This window comes from Leucopleurus acutus (genome assembly GCF_964270905.1).
Source record: "Leucopleurus acutus genome assembly, chromosome: 12".
In the NCBI taxonomy this organism is placed as follows: Eukaryota; Metazoa; Chordata; class Mammalia; order Artiodactyla; family Delphinidae; genus Leucopleurus; species Leucopleurus acutus.
This window is the reverse complement of record NC_139154.1, coordinates 17754987-17767273: the sequence shown is the minus strand read 5'-3', so window position 1 is coordinate 17767273 and position 12287 is coordinate 17754987. Positions and strand designations below refer to the sequence as shown.

General features: G+C 54.5%; 1 protein-coding gene across 1 annotated transcript; it reads left to right on the top strand.

Annotated features, from left to right (window-relative positions):
- Nucleotides 1-3167: 3167 nt before the first annotated feature.
- On the top strand, nucleotides 3168-11195 carry ACTR1B (actin related protein 1B). The gene is made up of 11 exons (XM_082851369.1): nucleotides 3168-3316; nucleotides 5179-5243; nucleotides 6457-6532; nucleotides 6860-6985; nucleotides 7337-7461; nucleotides 7703-7919; nucleotides 8041-8133; nucleotides 8230-8404; nucleotides 9475-9536; nucleotides 9784-9824; nucleotides 10018-11195. Exons 1-11 carry the CDS (start codon nucleotides 3269-3271, stop codon nucleotides 10118-10120), a joined length of 1131 nt encoding a protein of 376 aa, XP_082707495.1. The 5' UTR covers nucleotides 3168-3268; the 3' UTR covers nucleotides 10121-11195.
- Nucleotides 11196-12287: the final 1092 nt, after the last annotated feature.

Genomic DNA, 12287 nt, shown 5'->3' with positions numbered 1-12287 from the left:
AACAAAAGAAAAAAATAGGGAAATTAGATTTCATGAAAATTTTTAACTTTTGTGTATCAAAAGACATTATTAACAGAGTAAAAAGGCAACCCACAGAAAATATTTGCAAACCACATATTTGATAAGGGATTAATATCCAAAATATAGAGAACTCCTAAAACTCACCAAAAAACCCAATTCAAGGGCTTCCCTGGTGGCGCAGTGGTTGAGAGTCTGCCTGCCGATGCAGGGGACATGGGTTCGTGCCGCGGTCCGGGAAGGTCCCACATGCCGTGGAGCGGCTGGGCTCGGGAGCCATGGCCGCTGAGCCTGCGCGTCCGGAGCCTGTGCTCCGCAACGGGAGAGGCCACAACAGTGAGAGGCCCGCATACCGCAAACAAATAAATAAATAAAAATAAACTCAGGACTTAATTGCTACTAAAAAAAAAAAAAAACCCAATTCAAAAATGGGTAAAGGGGACTTCCCTGGTGGCGCAGTGGTTAAGAATCCGCCTGCTAACGCAGGGGACACAGGTTCGACCCCAGGTCCGGGAAGATCCCACATGCCACAGAGCAACTAAGCCCGTGCGCCACAACTACTGAGCCTGTGCTCTAGAGCCCGTGAGCCACAACTACTGAAGCCCGTGCACCTAAATCCCGTGCTCCTCAACAAGAGAAACCACGGCAATCAGAAGCCCGCGCACCACAATAAAGAGCAGCCTCTACTCACCGCAACTAGAGAAAGCCCGCGCGCAGCAACGAAGACCCAACACAGCCAAAAAAAAAAAAAAAAAAAAAGGAAAAGGACTTGAATAGACATTTACCCAAAGAAGATATACAAATAGCCAATAAGCAAATGAAAAGATACGCAACATCATGAATCATTAGAGAAATGCAAATCAAACCTATGATGAGCTACCACCACATACCAATTAGGATGGCTACAATCCAAAACAAAAACAGAAACTAACCAGCGTGGTGAGGCTGTGGAGAAACTGGAACCCTTGTGCACTGTTGTTGGGAATGAAAAATGATGCACCCACTATGGAAAACAGTATGGCTGTTCTTCAAACAATCAAAAATAGAATTATAATATGATCCAGCAATCCCATATCTGGTTATATATCCCAGAGAATTGAAAGCAAAGTCTCAAAGAGGTATTTATACACCAATGTTCACAGCAGTGTTATTTACAATAGCTAAAATGAGGAAGCAACCCAAGAATTCATCAATAGATGAATGGATAAGCAAAATGTGGTATATACATACAATGGAATATAATTCAGCTGTAAAAAGGAAGGAAATTCTGTCACATGGGGAATGGGGAGTTACTGTTTAATGAGTATAGAGTTTCAGTTTTATAAGGTGAAAAAACTTCTGGAGATGGATGGTGGTAATGGTTGCACAACATTATGAATGTATTTAATACCACTGAACTGTACACTTAAAAATGGGTTAAGAAAAAGAATCTAAAAAAGAGTGGATATACATATGACCCAGCAATCCCACTACTGGGCATATACCCGGAGAAAACCTAATTCAAAAAGACACATGCACCCCAGTGTTCATAGCAGCACTATTTACAATAGCCAGGACATGGAAGCAACGTAAGTGTCCGTCAACAGAGGAATGGATAAAGAAGATGTGGTACATATGTAGAATGGAATATTATTCAGCCATTAAAAGGAACAAAATTGGGTCATTTGTAGAGATGTGGATGGACCTAGAGAGTGTCATACAGAGTGAAGTAAGTCAGACAGAAAAACAAATATCGTATATTAACACATATATGTGGAATCTAGAAAAAATGGTATAGATGATCTTATTTGCAAAGCAGAGAGACACAGAACAAGTTAAAAACACCAAAATTTAAAAGTTTACATTGTAAAAAGAATTTGCCCTTCATTTCCCCGCATTTACGGTGGCCCCTTTCCCATATTAAAGAGTCTTGAAGGTGCCTCATACACTCTTCAGAGCCATTCACACATAGAACATTCTGGACACTGTGACTGGCTTTCTTTGCTTTGACTTAGCCATATGTCCTGATGTATTTCATATCAGATTATATATAACTCCTTCATTATCTTAAACAATTGCACGTTGACCCATTTTATGAATGCATAGACACCAAATACAAATGAACACCTACCTATGATTCTATTTGCATAAAATTCCAAAATAGTCAAAACTAACCTGTGGTGACCGGTAGAATGCAGGATAGTGGTCACCTCGGAGGAGGAATAGGGCAGTGAACGAGAGGGGTGGGAGGCTTCCAGGGAGCTGGTCATGCTCTGATTCTTAAACTCAGTGATGGTTATACGGGCGTGTCCACATGCTAATAGTTCACTGAAATGTACATTTATGATTTCTGCACTCTTCTGTATGATGTCGTGCTTCAATTTTACCGAATTTAATCTCACAGTCTAGTGGGAAAGTTATACAGAGCGGCAAATAACTATGGCTCAGTTTGGTCAATGAATTCAGGACTCGGTATCTTCTTGCCCTGTTGCAGCAGTTGACCCCAACGCGGCTGGAGGCTGACGGCAAGCTAATCCCAGCTGCTGCCAGCTGGATAACCTTGGGCAAGTTACACACGCGTGAGCCTCCTCGGTTCCCAAATCTGTAAAATGGGAATAATAATACCTCATACAGTTATTGCAAGGGTGTAATATAGTAATCTATGTAAAGTGGGTAGGAGTGCTCCGCAAGCACGTAGCAGGTGTTCCATTCACTCCAGCTACCGTTACCACGAAACTGTCATTTTTACAAGGAAAAGGATCCTCCTCAGTGCTCAATAAAGAAATGCTTTGGGTGAAATATCCACCGCCGGTCTCCTCGGGGACGGCGAGCTCACGAAGAAGCGTGGTCGGAGGTGCTGAAGCTCGGGAAAGCAGTCTCCCTGGACAGGCGACCTAGCAGCCCACCGCTCTCTGACCGCCTCCTCCTTAAGCGCGGGGCAATGACGTCACCCCCCACACGGTGCAGCCTACCTTGGAAGCTCCCCAGCGATTCCTCTGGGCCGTCTCCATTGGCTGGCCAGGACAGACGGCCCCGCCCCTTTGCCCGCCGCGGGACCCGGGGACCCGCCGTCAATCTGCCCAGGTGGGAGCGGTGATTGGCCGCGGGGCCCGCCCCCCAGAAAACTCCGCCGGGCTTGCGTAGGCTGCGCGCTCGGGGAGGGAGGGGCGCGGTACCGCATCAGGAGCCGCTGCTGTCCCGGTCAGCGCGCCAGGCCGCCGTTGGTCACTCCTGCAGCCCGCCTGCTGGGCAGGGCTGGCCCGGCCCGGCCATGGAGTCCTACGACATCATCGCCAACCAGCCCGTGGTCATCGACAACGTGAGGCTCGGCAGCCGGGGGGAGGGCGCACGCGGTAGTGCACGCGGGGACCCCCGACAGACTCGGCTGGTCCCTCTAGCTCACTGCCCGCCCGCCACCCCTGCCGGCCGTCCCCACCTGGCCCTGTAGTTGGGGCCACGGGGCCAGCCCCCCGGTGGCGCGGCGGAACCCCAGCCCGAGCCCTCCCTGAGCCGGGCGGGGAGGTCCGGAGAAGAAGGGGGTCCCATCGTTCTGGCGGCCCTTGGTCAGCATCCGGAGAGGTGGGGTGACAGTCGGGCGGCCCGGCCGAGGCACCCCGGACCTTTCTCAGTTGAGAGTGGGGTTGCTGGGCAGGTTTCGACCCCAGCCCCTTTATCTCTTATCAGGCTGTGGCCCCGGCTGTCCTCTTGCACACTGCTGGCCCCATCTTTTGGAGAAGGTTTTCCTGGGGACCTCTACAACAGCTCTTTCCAAGTGCTGCACCCCCAGGCAGCACTACCAGAGTGGGCAGGCCCTACTGCGCCCTTTTCCTGGGACTGGGGAAAATGCAAGTTAAGCTCTGCCCACCACATAGCCGCCGCCACCTGGCTGACCACTTGGCTCCTTTGACCCTCTCCTTAAGTGCTCCCCGAGCCAAGCAGAAGTTCCACAGCCGGCAGGGCAGTGGAGAGAATTCAGGACTACTCTTCCCAGGACCCATAGCAGTTTGGGAACATTGTTTGCAAACCTCAGAGGAAAGTTGCCTGGCTTCATTGTGGTTTGTCCTTCAGCACTGGGGCTCAGCATGTTTTCTGGTCCACGGGAAGAAAATGAAGGGTAGGGATCTGTGGATCTGCCCCTAGCCGGGTATCTGCCTCTGGTGTGTGGGCCTTGGAGTTTTTGATAATGACTCACTTCTCTTTCTGGGATCTGTCTCCCTGTAATCCCTGAACGGCTGTCTTTTTTGGAGTACCCATGTACGTGCCCTGAGTCACAGCAGGGGATGTTTAATAAGGCTAGAGCTGGGCTTGGAGGATGCTCTCCGTCAGGCTACAGGAAAGATCAGGCCAGTTCCTTACTTGGCGGGCTAATCAACAAGTTAATGAGTTTAGAGGACAACCTGTTCGGTTCCTCTGGGCTTCCAGCCCCTCCTGTGTAACTTGGGGATGTTTATTTCTGCTTTGCGGACCCCAAGGATTGTGATGGAGATCTATGGGAAGAGGGGTTGAGATGCTCATTCCTGCAGTGAGTGGGAGGTTTCTAGACGCCAGGTTCCATTTAAAATATTCTAAGTCCAGCTTCCATGCTGGAGCAGTGGCAAGACCAAGCTGTCCTCCTGTAGTCTCTGGAGAAGCCGCTTGAGGAGAGGTGCCAGTTGTCCCAGTGAACCCAGTGATCTTCCCCAGCGGGTCCTATATGTGGCCCGTGGTTGCTGAGGGGAGGGGGCCAGAGAGTGTTGCAAAAAGCTTATGGGTTGCTTCTAGCTGGGTTTTGGGAGTAGCTTGTGCAGCTCCTGCCTGGAGCTGACCTTGGAGTGTGCAGACGAGGATGTACTTCATGGTTCCTCCATCTCCACACTAGTGACATTTTGGCCTGGATAATTCTTGGTTATGTGGGGCTGTCTTGTGCCTTTTAAGATGTATAACAGCATCCCTGGCCTCTACCTAGAAGCGAGTGGCAGCCCCCGCTCCCCAGTCTCCAGACGTTGTCAGATTTGGGGGAGGGAATGCAAAATCGCTCCCGGTTTTGAAGCACTGGTGTACTTGTAAATGGCCTTGCCCTCTTGGCAGGATCTCAGGCTGCCACCCCGGGCTGCCATGGTGGGGCAGCAGCCCTCCCCATGGCAAGGCACTGCCTTCATCTGGAGGTGAATGTTGGGAGCTAAACATTGATTTTCTTTGCAGGGTTCGGGGGTGATCAAGGCTGGCTTTGCAGGAGACCAGATTCCCAAATACTGTTTCCCAAACTAGTAAGTGTGGCTCAGGCAGCATCCCTAACCCTTCGGTTTGCTTCCGCAGAGAACGTGGGTCCTGTGTCACAGCTCTCTTTGAGGCCAACTCTTGTCCCCACCTGTAGGGAAGACTCCAGATTTGTGAAGCTGTTGCTCTTAAGGGCGCTGGAAGGAGACCTGTGCTCTGGGCTTCCCCCTCCTCTTTGGAGGCTGATTTTGGTCCCTCCTTTAGCCAGGAAGGAGGAGAAGCCACCAGCATTCCCCTCGGGACAGGGTGTGGTAGCAGCAGCAAGAATAAAAGAGAGACATCTCCAGGAGAGAGACCTAGACTCAGAGGAAAAAGTGGGGAGTTAATGCCACCCCTTCCTCCCGGGAAATGTTTTCTTCAGGGCCCATTTAGTTTCAGACTCTAGAAAATATTTTGTTCAGTCAAGGAGGGTCTTTGCCTGAATGGTGCCAGTGGTGGCAGAGGTAAGGGGGAGGTGAAACCTGGAGAAAGCCTGGAGTGCTTCTCCGGCCACTGTAGCCCATCGGGAAGTTTTCCCTCGGCCGTGTCTCGTCTCAAATCCTGGAGGTTTTAGGGTTAAGTGGCCCAAGCCGGGGTGGGGGAGTCCTAAGGCCCCTGAAATGGCTGGCTGTATCAAGACAGAGCCAGCCTAAAGCATGCAGTGGGGCCTCAGCTTTCCTTTTGAACTCACGTTGAATGTAATTAAAGGTTCCTCTTGATGTGCAGGGAACCTGGGTCAGATTTTGTAATGGTAGCCCATCCACTCTGCCAAGAATTGCATCTCTGTTCTGGAAGCCCTGGCAGTGGGAAGGGGCAGGAATGACTGAGTGAGAGAGGGGTGTACAAGGGAGCCACAGCCCAGTTTCCTGGGGCCACCCCGCCTTGGTCTGCCCTCCTGAAATCGAGAGCGTGGGCTGAGTCATCGTGGCTACAGAAGCTGACCCTCTGCCAGGGCTGACATTACAGAGCTCTCAGCTGTCTCTGGGAGGGCTGGTGGGAAATGGAAGTGACACCTCGTCTTCTGACCCTGAGTCTTCTGTCCTGCCAAGGCCTGCTCTGTAGTCCCGTGGCCCATAGGCCTAGGTTCTGACCTTTGCCCCGTGGCCACCTCCTGATGCTTTGAGTACAGTTACCCTCTTGACCATTGGAGTTGGACTTTGGTCTTCCCGGACTGGGCTCAGCTGTGCCCCCTGCCCACCTCCCTGACCTCTCCTGTCTTCGCAGTGTCGGGCGCCCCAAACACATGCGGGTGATGGCTGGAGCCCTGGAAGGGGACCTCTTCATCGGACCAAAAGCAGAGGTAATACCTGTGGAGCCTGCCTTTTTCTGGGTTTGGGGTCTTCATTGTCCCAGGAGCCTTGACTGGTGATCAGAGCTGTACCGCCAGAGAGGGCCCTGGGCGTCTGTTCTCTGAGGCCATCTGCCACTCTCTCTGGTCCTGGCCTTGGAGACTGGCTGGGCTCTGAGAGCCTGAGAAGCAGTTGGACAGATGAACCTGTGCTGGGTTCAGGACCTGTCATGGGGCATGGGGACACCCGGCGAGCGGATGAAGGGGCAGCTCCCAGGCGGGCGGGGAGCAGTTGCTGGGTGAATGTCTGGTGCCACAGCTGGCCTCCCCCCTCCGCAGGAGCACCGGGGGCTGCTGACGATCCGCTACCCCATGGAGCACGGTGTGGTGCGGGACTGGAACGACATGGAGCGCGTCTGGCAGTACGTCTACTCCAAGGACCAGCTGCAGACCTTCTCCGAGGAGGTGGGGCAGTGGCCCCTCCCACCGGCGGGCCCAGTTCTCCCTGTGGTGTCCTGTCCGTGCCCGCGGCATCCCAGTCAGGCTTCCTCGTTTCCTCTGGCTTTGTCAGGGCCTGCCACCTCTGTGTTGCGTGGGCCTGGGTCCACACAGTCCGTGGCTGCCGAGCAGAATTTTCCAGGGAGCGCTGGGTCTTTGGAAGAGTAAAACTACTGGCAGATGCTGGGCTTGTGCCGTCGGGAGGGCTGGCAGGCCGCAGCTTCATGTGCTCACAGGGGCGGGTGGCTCTCTGGAAGGATCATTGCAGCGCCAGCACGCTGTCTTTGCACCTGCCGGCAACCCTGGCGTCTCTTGCAGCACCCTGTTCTTCTCACGGAAGCCCCGCTCAACCCATGTAAGAACCGGGAGAAGGCGGCAGAGGTGTTCTTCGAGGCCTTCAACGCGCCAGCCCTGCTCGTCTCCATGCAGGCCGTGCTCAGCCTGTGAGTGCTCCCGAAGCCCTGCGGCCCCCCATCTCCGTCCTCCCTGGGCGCAGCCTCCTGCTCGGGATGACCAGGCATCTGACTTCCCTGTAGAAACAGCCCCCTGATGACCGTCCCTTTAGGGAGTCCCGCGGGTCCCTTTTTCAGACCAGATGATGCACATGTCCCGGGGTCCCTTCCAGGGGTGAGGAGGTCCCCATGCCTCAGCGGCTGAGGTGAAGGGATGCTGACCTGGTGACAGGTATGCAACAGGACGCACGACGGGAGTCGTTCTGGACTCAGGGGATGGGGTCACTCACGCCGTCCCCATCTACGAGGGCTTTGCCATGCCACACTCCATCATGCGGGTGGACATCGCCGGCCGCGACGTCTCCCGCTACCTCCGGCTGCAGCTGCGCAAGGAGGGGGTTGACTTTCACACCTCGGCTGAGTTTGAGGTTGTCCGGACCATCAAAGAGGTGACGCAGGGCAGGAGGTGGGGAACGGGGCGGGGGGTGGTCGGACCCGGCGTAAGGTTGAGCCCTGGGTGCGGGTGTCCCGGTTGCCGCCTCCTGAGGGCTGTGTCCCTGCCCACTGCAGCGGGCCTGCTACCTGTCCATCAGCCCGCAGAAGGATGAGGCTCTGGAGACAGAGAAGGTGCAGTACACCTTGCCAGACGGCAGCACCCTCGACGTAAGTTGCCAGGCCAGCCCCGGGCGGGGGCAGGAGTGATGCCGGGACCTGGAGGAGGAGGAGGAGGCCTGTCTGCCTCGATCTTGTGTTCCCAAGGTGGGGCCAGCGCGCTTCCGGGCCCCCGAGCTGCTGTTCCAGCCAGACCTGATAGGGGATGAGAGTGAGGGGCTCCACGAGGTGCTGGCCTTCGCCATCCACAAGTCTGACATGGACCTTCGCCGGACGCTGTTCGCCAACATCGTGCTCTCCGGTGGCTCCACACTTTTCAAAGGTACCACAGTTGGGAGGTGGTAGTATGACTTGGAGGCCAAGGGCAGCTGGACCCTCAGACTGCATCCCACTTCCTAGAAGCCTGGGAGATGGCCCATTTCCTGTTGGTTTTTTGGGTGCTCAGTTTTTGTTTTTGTTTTTTTTAAGAGAAAGATTTAAAATTAAATTTTGTTTACTTTGTAAATAGGTGATAAGTTTAACGAGGTCTAAAATGTATTAGATGAAGTCTGCCTTCTCCCATTGTCCTGGTCACCCAGTTCCCTCCCCACAGGAATTGTTAGTTTCTCAGGTAACACCTGTGCATGAATAAGCACTCCCTTTTTACACAGACCTTAGTGTACTGAAGCTCCACGCCATGTATTTTTGACTTTGCACCACATCCAGAAGATCTTTCCTAGAGTGTAAGTTCTCTTATCTGGCCGTATGGGATGGATGTGCCATTTAACCGTTAACTGCGGATGGCCTTGCGGATGGTGAAATTCTTTCTGATCACAAAGATGCTGCAATGGTTGACCTCATACACGGTTACTTCACGTGATGAGAACATACCTAAAAGAAAAATCCTAGGACTAGAATTGCTGAGTAAGAGGGTGCGTATGTGCACTTGTTACCTGGTAGATATCACCAGAGTTTCCCTCCTGAGAGGCTGTGCCCCTTTCACCCCCATCAGATATGGACGAGAGTCCCCCGGCGCTGTCCCGACACTGTGTGTGTTTGCCCATCTGCTGGGTAGAAGTGGCAGGCGTGTTCTCCTGACTCGTCATTCGCCTTGCCTTTGCTTCTGGCGGTTTTGGCTCCAGAGCAGCGGGGGAGGGAGAGTGTAGGAGAGCTGAGTGACTTGGGGTTCTATCTCATGCTGCCTTCCTGAGGAAGGAAGCTGGGCCCACCTGTAGGCATGCTGCTGGGTCTTTTATGCCTTTGGGGTGGCTTGCCCTTACCCTTAATCCTGGCAAGAATGACAAAAACAAGCGTGGCAGCACCTGGGGCTGGGGCACCAGAGGCTGGATGCAGGGGAGCTAGTGGTAAAGGGTCGGATGTGGACCCCCAGTTCAGCCAGCCTTGCGTTCACAGGCTTTGGCGACCGATTACTAAGTGAAGTAAAGAAGCTTGCCCCCAAAGACGTCAAAATCAAGGTGAGGTTATGGGGAGCCCCCATGGGGCATGGGGGTGCTGGGCAACCTGGCCCCGGGGAGGAAAGAGCAAGCACCACCCTCAGATGCCCTCTGCCTTCCAGGCCCAGCCCAGCCCTGCTGCTCCGCCTGCTGCCAGCTGCGGCACTTGCTGCCTGGCCTCGGGCACTGGGAGAAAGGCCCCCCCCAGGCTGGGACTAGGGCTTCCGTGCGGGGGTGGGGCAGTCACGTTGCCGCTTGCTCCCTCTAGATCTCAGCCCCTCAGGAACGGCTGTACTCCACGTGGATCGGGTGAGGCGGGGCTCACGGGGGGGCTCTGGGAGGAGACCGCTGTGCCCTGGACACTTCTCCCCGGGTTGGCCCAGGCCAGGTGGAGGTGGGTGGGTTTCCCTCCCAGGTAAGGGAAGTGGAGCTCTGGGCGCCCAGGGAGGGCGGTTGGCTCAGCCCTCAGGTCCACAAGACTGCTCTCCCTCCCTCGTCACAGTGGCTCCATCCTGGCCTCGCTGGACACTTTTAAGAAGATGTGGGTGTCCAAAAAGGAATACGAAGAGGATGGCTCGCGGGCTATTCATCGTAAAACCTTCTAGCGCCCAAGGAGGAAGGTGTAGCACTGGGAAGATGGGAGGAAAGGGGAGCCAGAGTCCTTAACCCTTTCTGGTCCGGTTCACATACTAGGCCTCAGGGCCCCCTGCATGCCCTGAACCCCCGGCAAGTGGTGCAACAATGCTTCCCTGCAGCCCTCCGCACACACACACGCACACACAGTAACATTAGCTGCATGGATGGGAGGCTTGAGCTGGAAGATGGGAATTGAGGGGCCCAGCTTTGGGCGGTTCTGGGTGTCCCCCTTGGCAGAACCAATTAGGCCCATGACTCTCTGCTGCCCCGAGCTCCAAGGCCAGACACCCAAATACCCCCATTTTCTCCGACAGGGCCAGAGCGCCTGGATGCCTGTATAACTAGCCTTGGGGAGTGGGGTGGAGGAGGGGGCAGCCAGCAGCTCCCTGCCGGTGTGTCACTGCTTCTCATGCCCCCTCCTCTTCCTGACCCAACAGAGTAGCCCGGAGGGCCACACCTAGGCATCCCTGACCCTTTCACACTCTGTTCTCCCATCTTTCTGGATGGGTGCCTTGGTGTAGACTGAGTTCTTGTCAGTCTTCTTCCGTCCCCCATAAGGAGTCTGGACTGGAGTCCGACCCTTTGGAGCCAGAGCAGAGGATGCACTGGGTTTGGGCGGCCGCAGCGTGTTGCGTTCTCCCCTTCAAAGCACTTCAGTGACTTGCTGCTTCCTGTCCTTTACACCAGTACCTGGGACAGGAAGGGTGAATGGTCTTCATTTGTTGAAGGGAAGCCACTTAATCACAAGTCAGACCTAGTGGGGGTGAGGAGGGCACACTTCCTCCTCCCACCTCTCCCACAGAAGAGGTCTTCATTTACCTTGTGGCCAGGACCCCCATCTCCCTCTTCCACAAATGTACAATAATTTAACACAGTTGCCTGAAAAAAATTTTTTTGTAAATCATTATAGTAATAATTATGGACAAGGCCCAGTGTGTGGCTCTGTTTTCTTGTGGTTCTTTGCACTGTTGTTTGCTCATCCATCCCTGAGGCCCAAAGCAGCACGGCACTGGCTGTAGCTCAGAAGCCTGAGATTTCAGTGGTTGGCGGGGCAGCGTGGCACGGGAGGCCCCAGGAGGCTGGGCTGTCAACCTGGTGGCTGAATTCCCCAGCCTGTTTACACGCTTGCTGCAGTCTGCCAGGAGAACAGGCTGCCTTTCTCCCCTTTATTCTTGGATGGGGCCTTGTGGCAGGCGGGGCTGGGGCTGGGTGCATCCACGCCCTCACCTGTTCTGTTTGAGCACCTCTGCTGCCCGGCTCAGATGTAGCTGAGGCCAATAGACCAACACTGATACAGGATCCAAGTTCAGCCAAGTCAGGAAGCGGGGTGATGGGAGAGATGTAGAAGGCTGTGTCGATGAGCTGGGCTCTGAGAGAGTAAGCTGAGCAGCCAGGAGAGGAAGGGCAGTGGACGGAGAGGGAGCAGTGAGAAGTGAGTGGAGAGTGTCTACCCTCTCCTTCCTCATCAAGTACTTACATCAAGAACACCTACAGTATGTCCAGGAGGTGCCTTGTGTTTGGAGCCAGCGGTAAACAAGATATATCTTTGCCCCTAAAAACACAGATCAGGGGAGAAAGATACACAGGGCATTTCAGTACAGAGCTGGGGGGCCAAGAGGAGGGGCATCTAAGCCAGCAGGTGGGGCAGGCGGACTTGCATGGGTGTAGGAGGGGTTAGCCAGGTAAAGAGGGGGTGTTCCTGGGAGAGGTAAGAGTTCAAGGAGACGCCTGGGACCAGTGGGGCTAGAAAAAAAGGACATGGGCCCAAGCGGGGCTAAGGCGCAGGGCAGCGTGAGTGGCCTCTGGCTATAATGTGAGGTAAACCAGAGGGGTAAGTTGGGGCCAGCATGTAGGGGGCCTCGGGAGGGTTTTTAGCCGTGTCCTGAGTGACGGGCAGTCAGTCAGGGGCGCATGGTTATTATAGCTGTGTGTTGAAGGCGACGGACTTGGTGGGGCTGAGGGAGGGCCCGGAACTCAAGAGATCAGGCAGGAGGGGAGACGTCACTGAGTCAGGCCTGTCTTCAGAGAACGATTTGTGAGGCTTTGTGGTCACAGCGTGCCTGTCCCCAAGGGGGAAACGGAATTTACAGAGAGACCTTTGTTTGGGGTTCTGTTTATGGTACCGCCTTCTCCCAA

Excerpts from the sequence above, each read along its gene's own strand:
- ACTR1B (XM_082851369.1), top strand. The coding sequence starts at position 3,269 with ATGGAGTCCTACGACATCATCGCCAACCAGCCCGTGGTCATCGACAAC. Across the intron at positions 6,533-6,859 it reads TCATCGGACCAAAAGCAGAG|GAGCACCGGGGGCTGCTGAC; the intron begins GTAATACCTGTG and ends CCCCCTCCGCAG. Across the intron at positions 7,920-8,040 it reads TTGTCCGGACCATCAAAGAG|CGGGCCTGCTACCTGTCCAT; the intron begins GTGACGCAGGGC and ends TGCCCACTGCAG.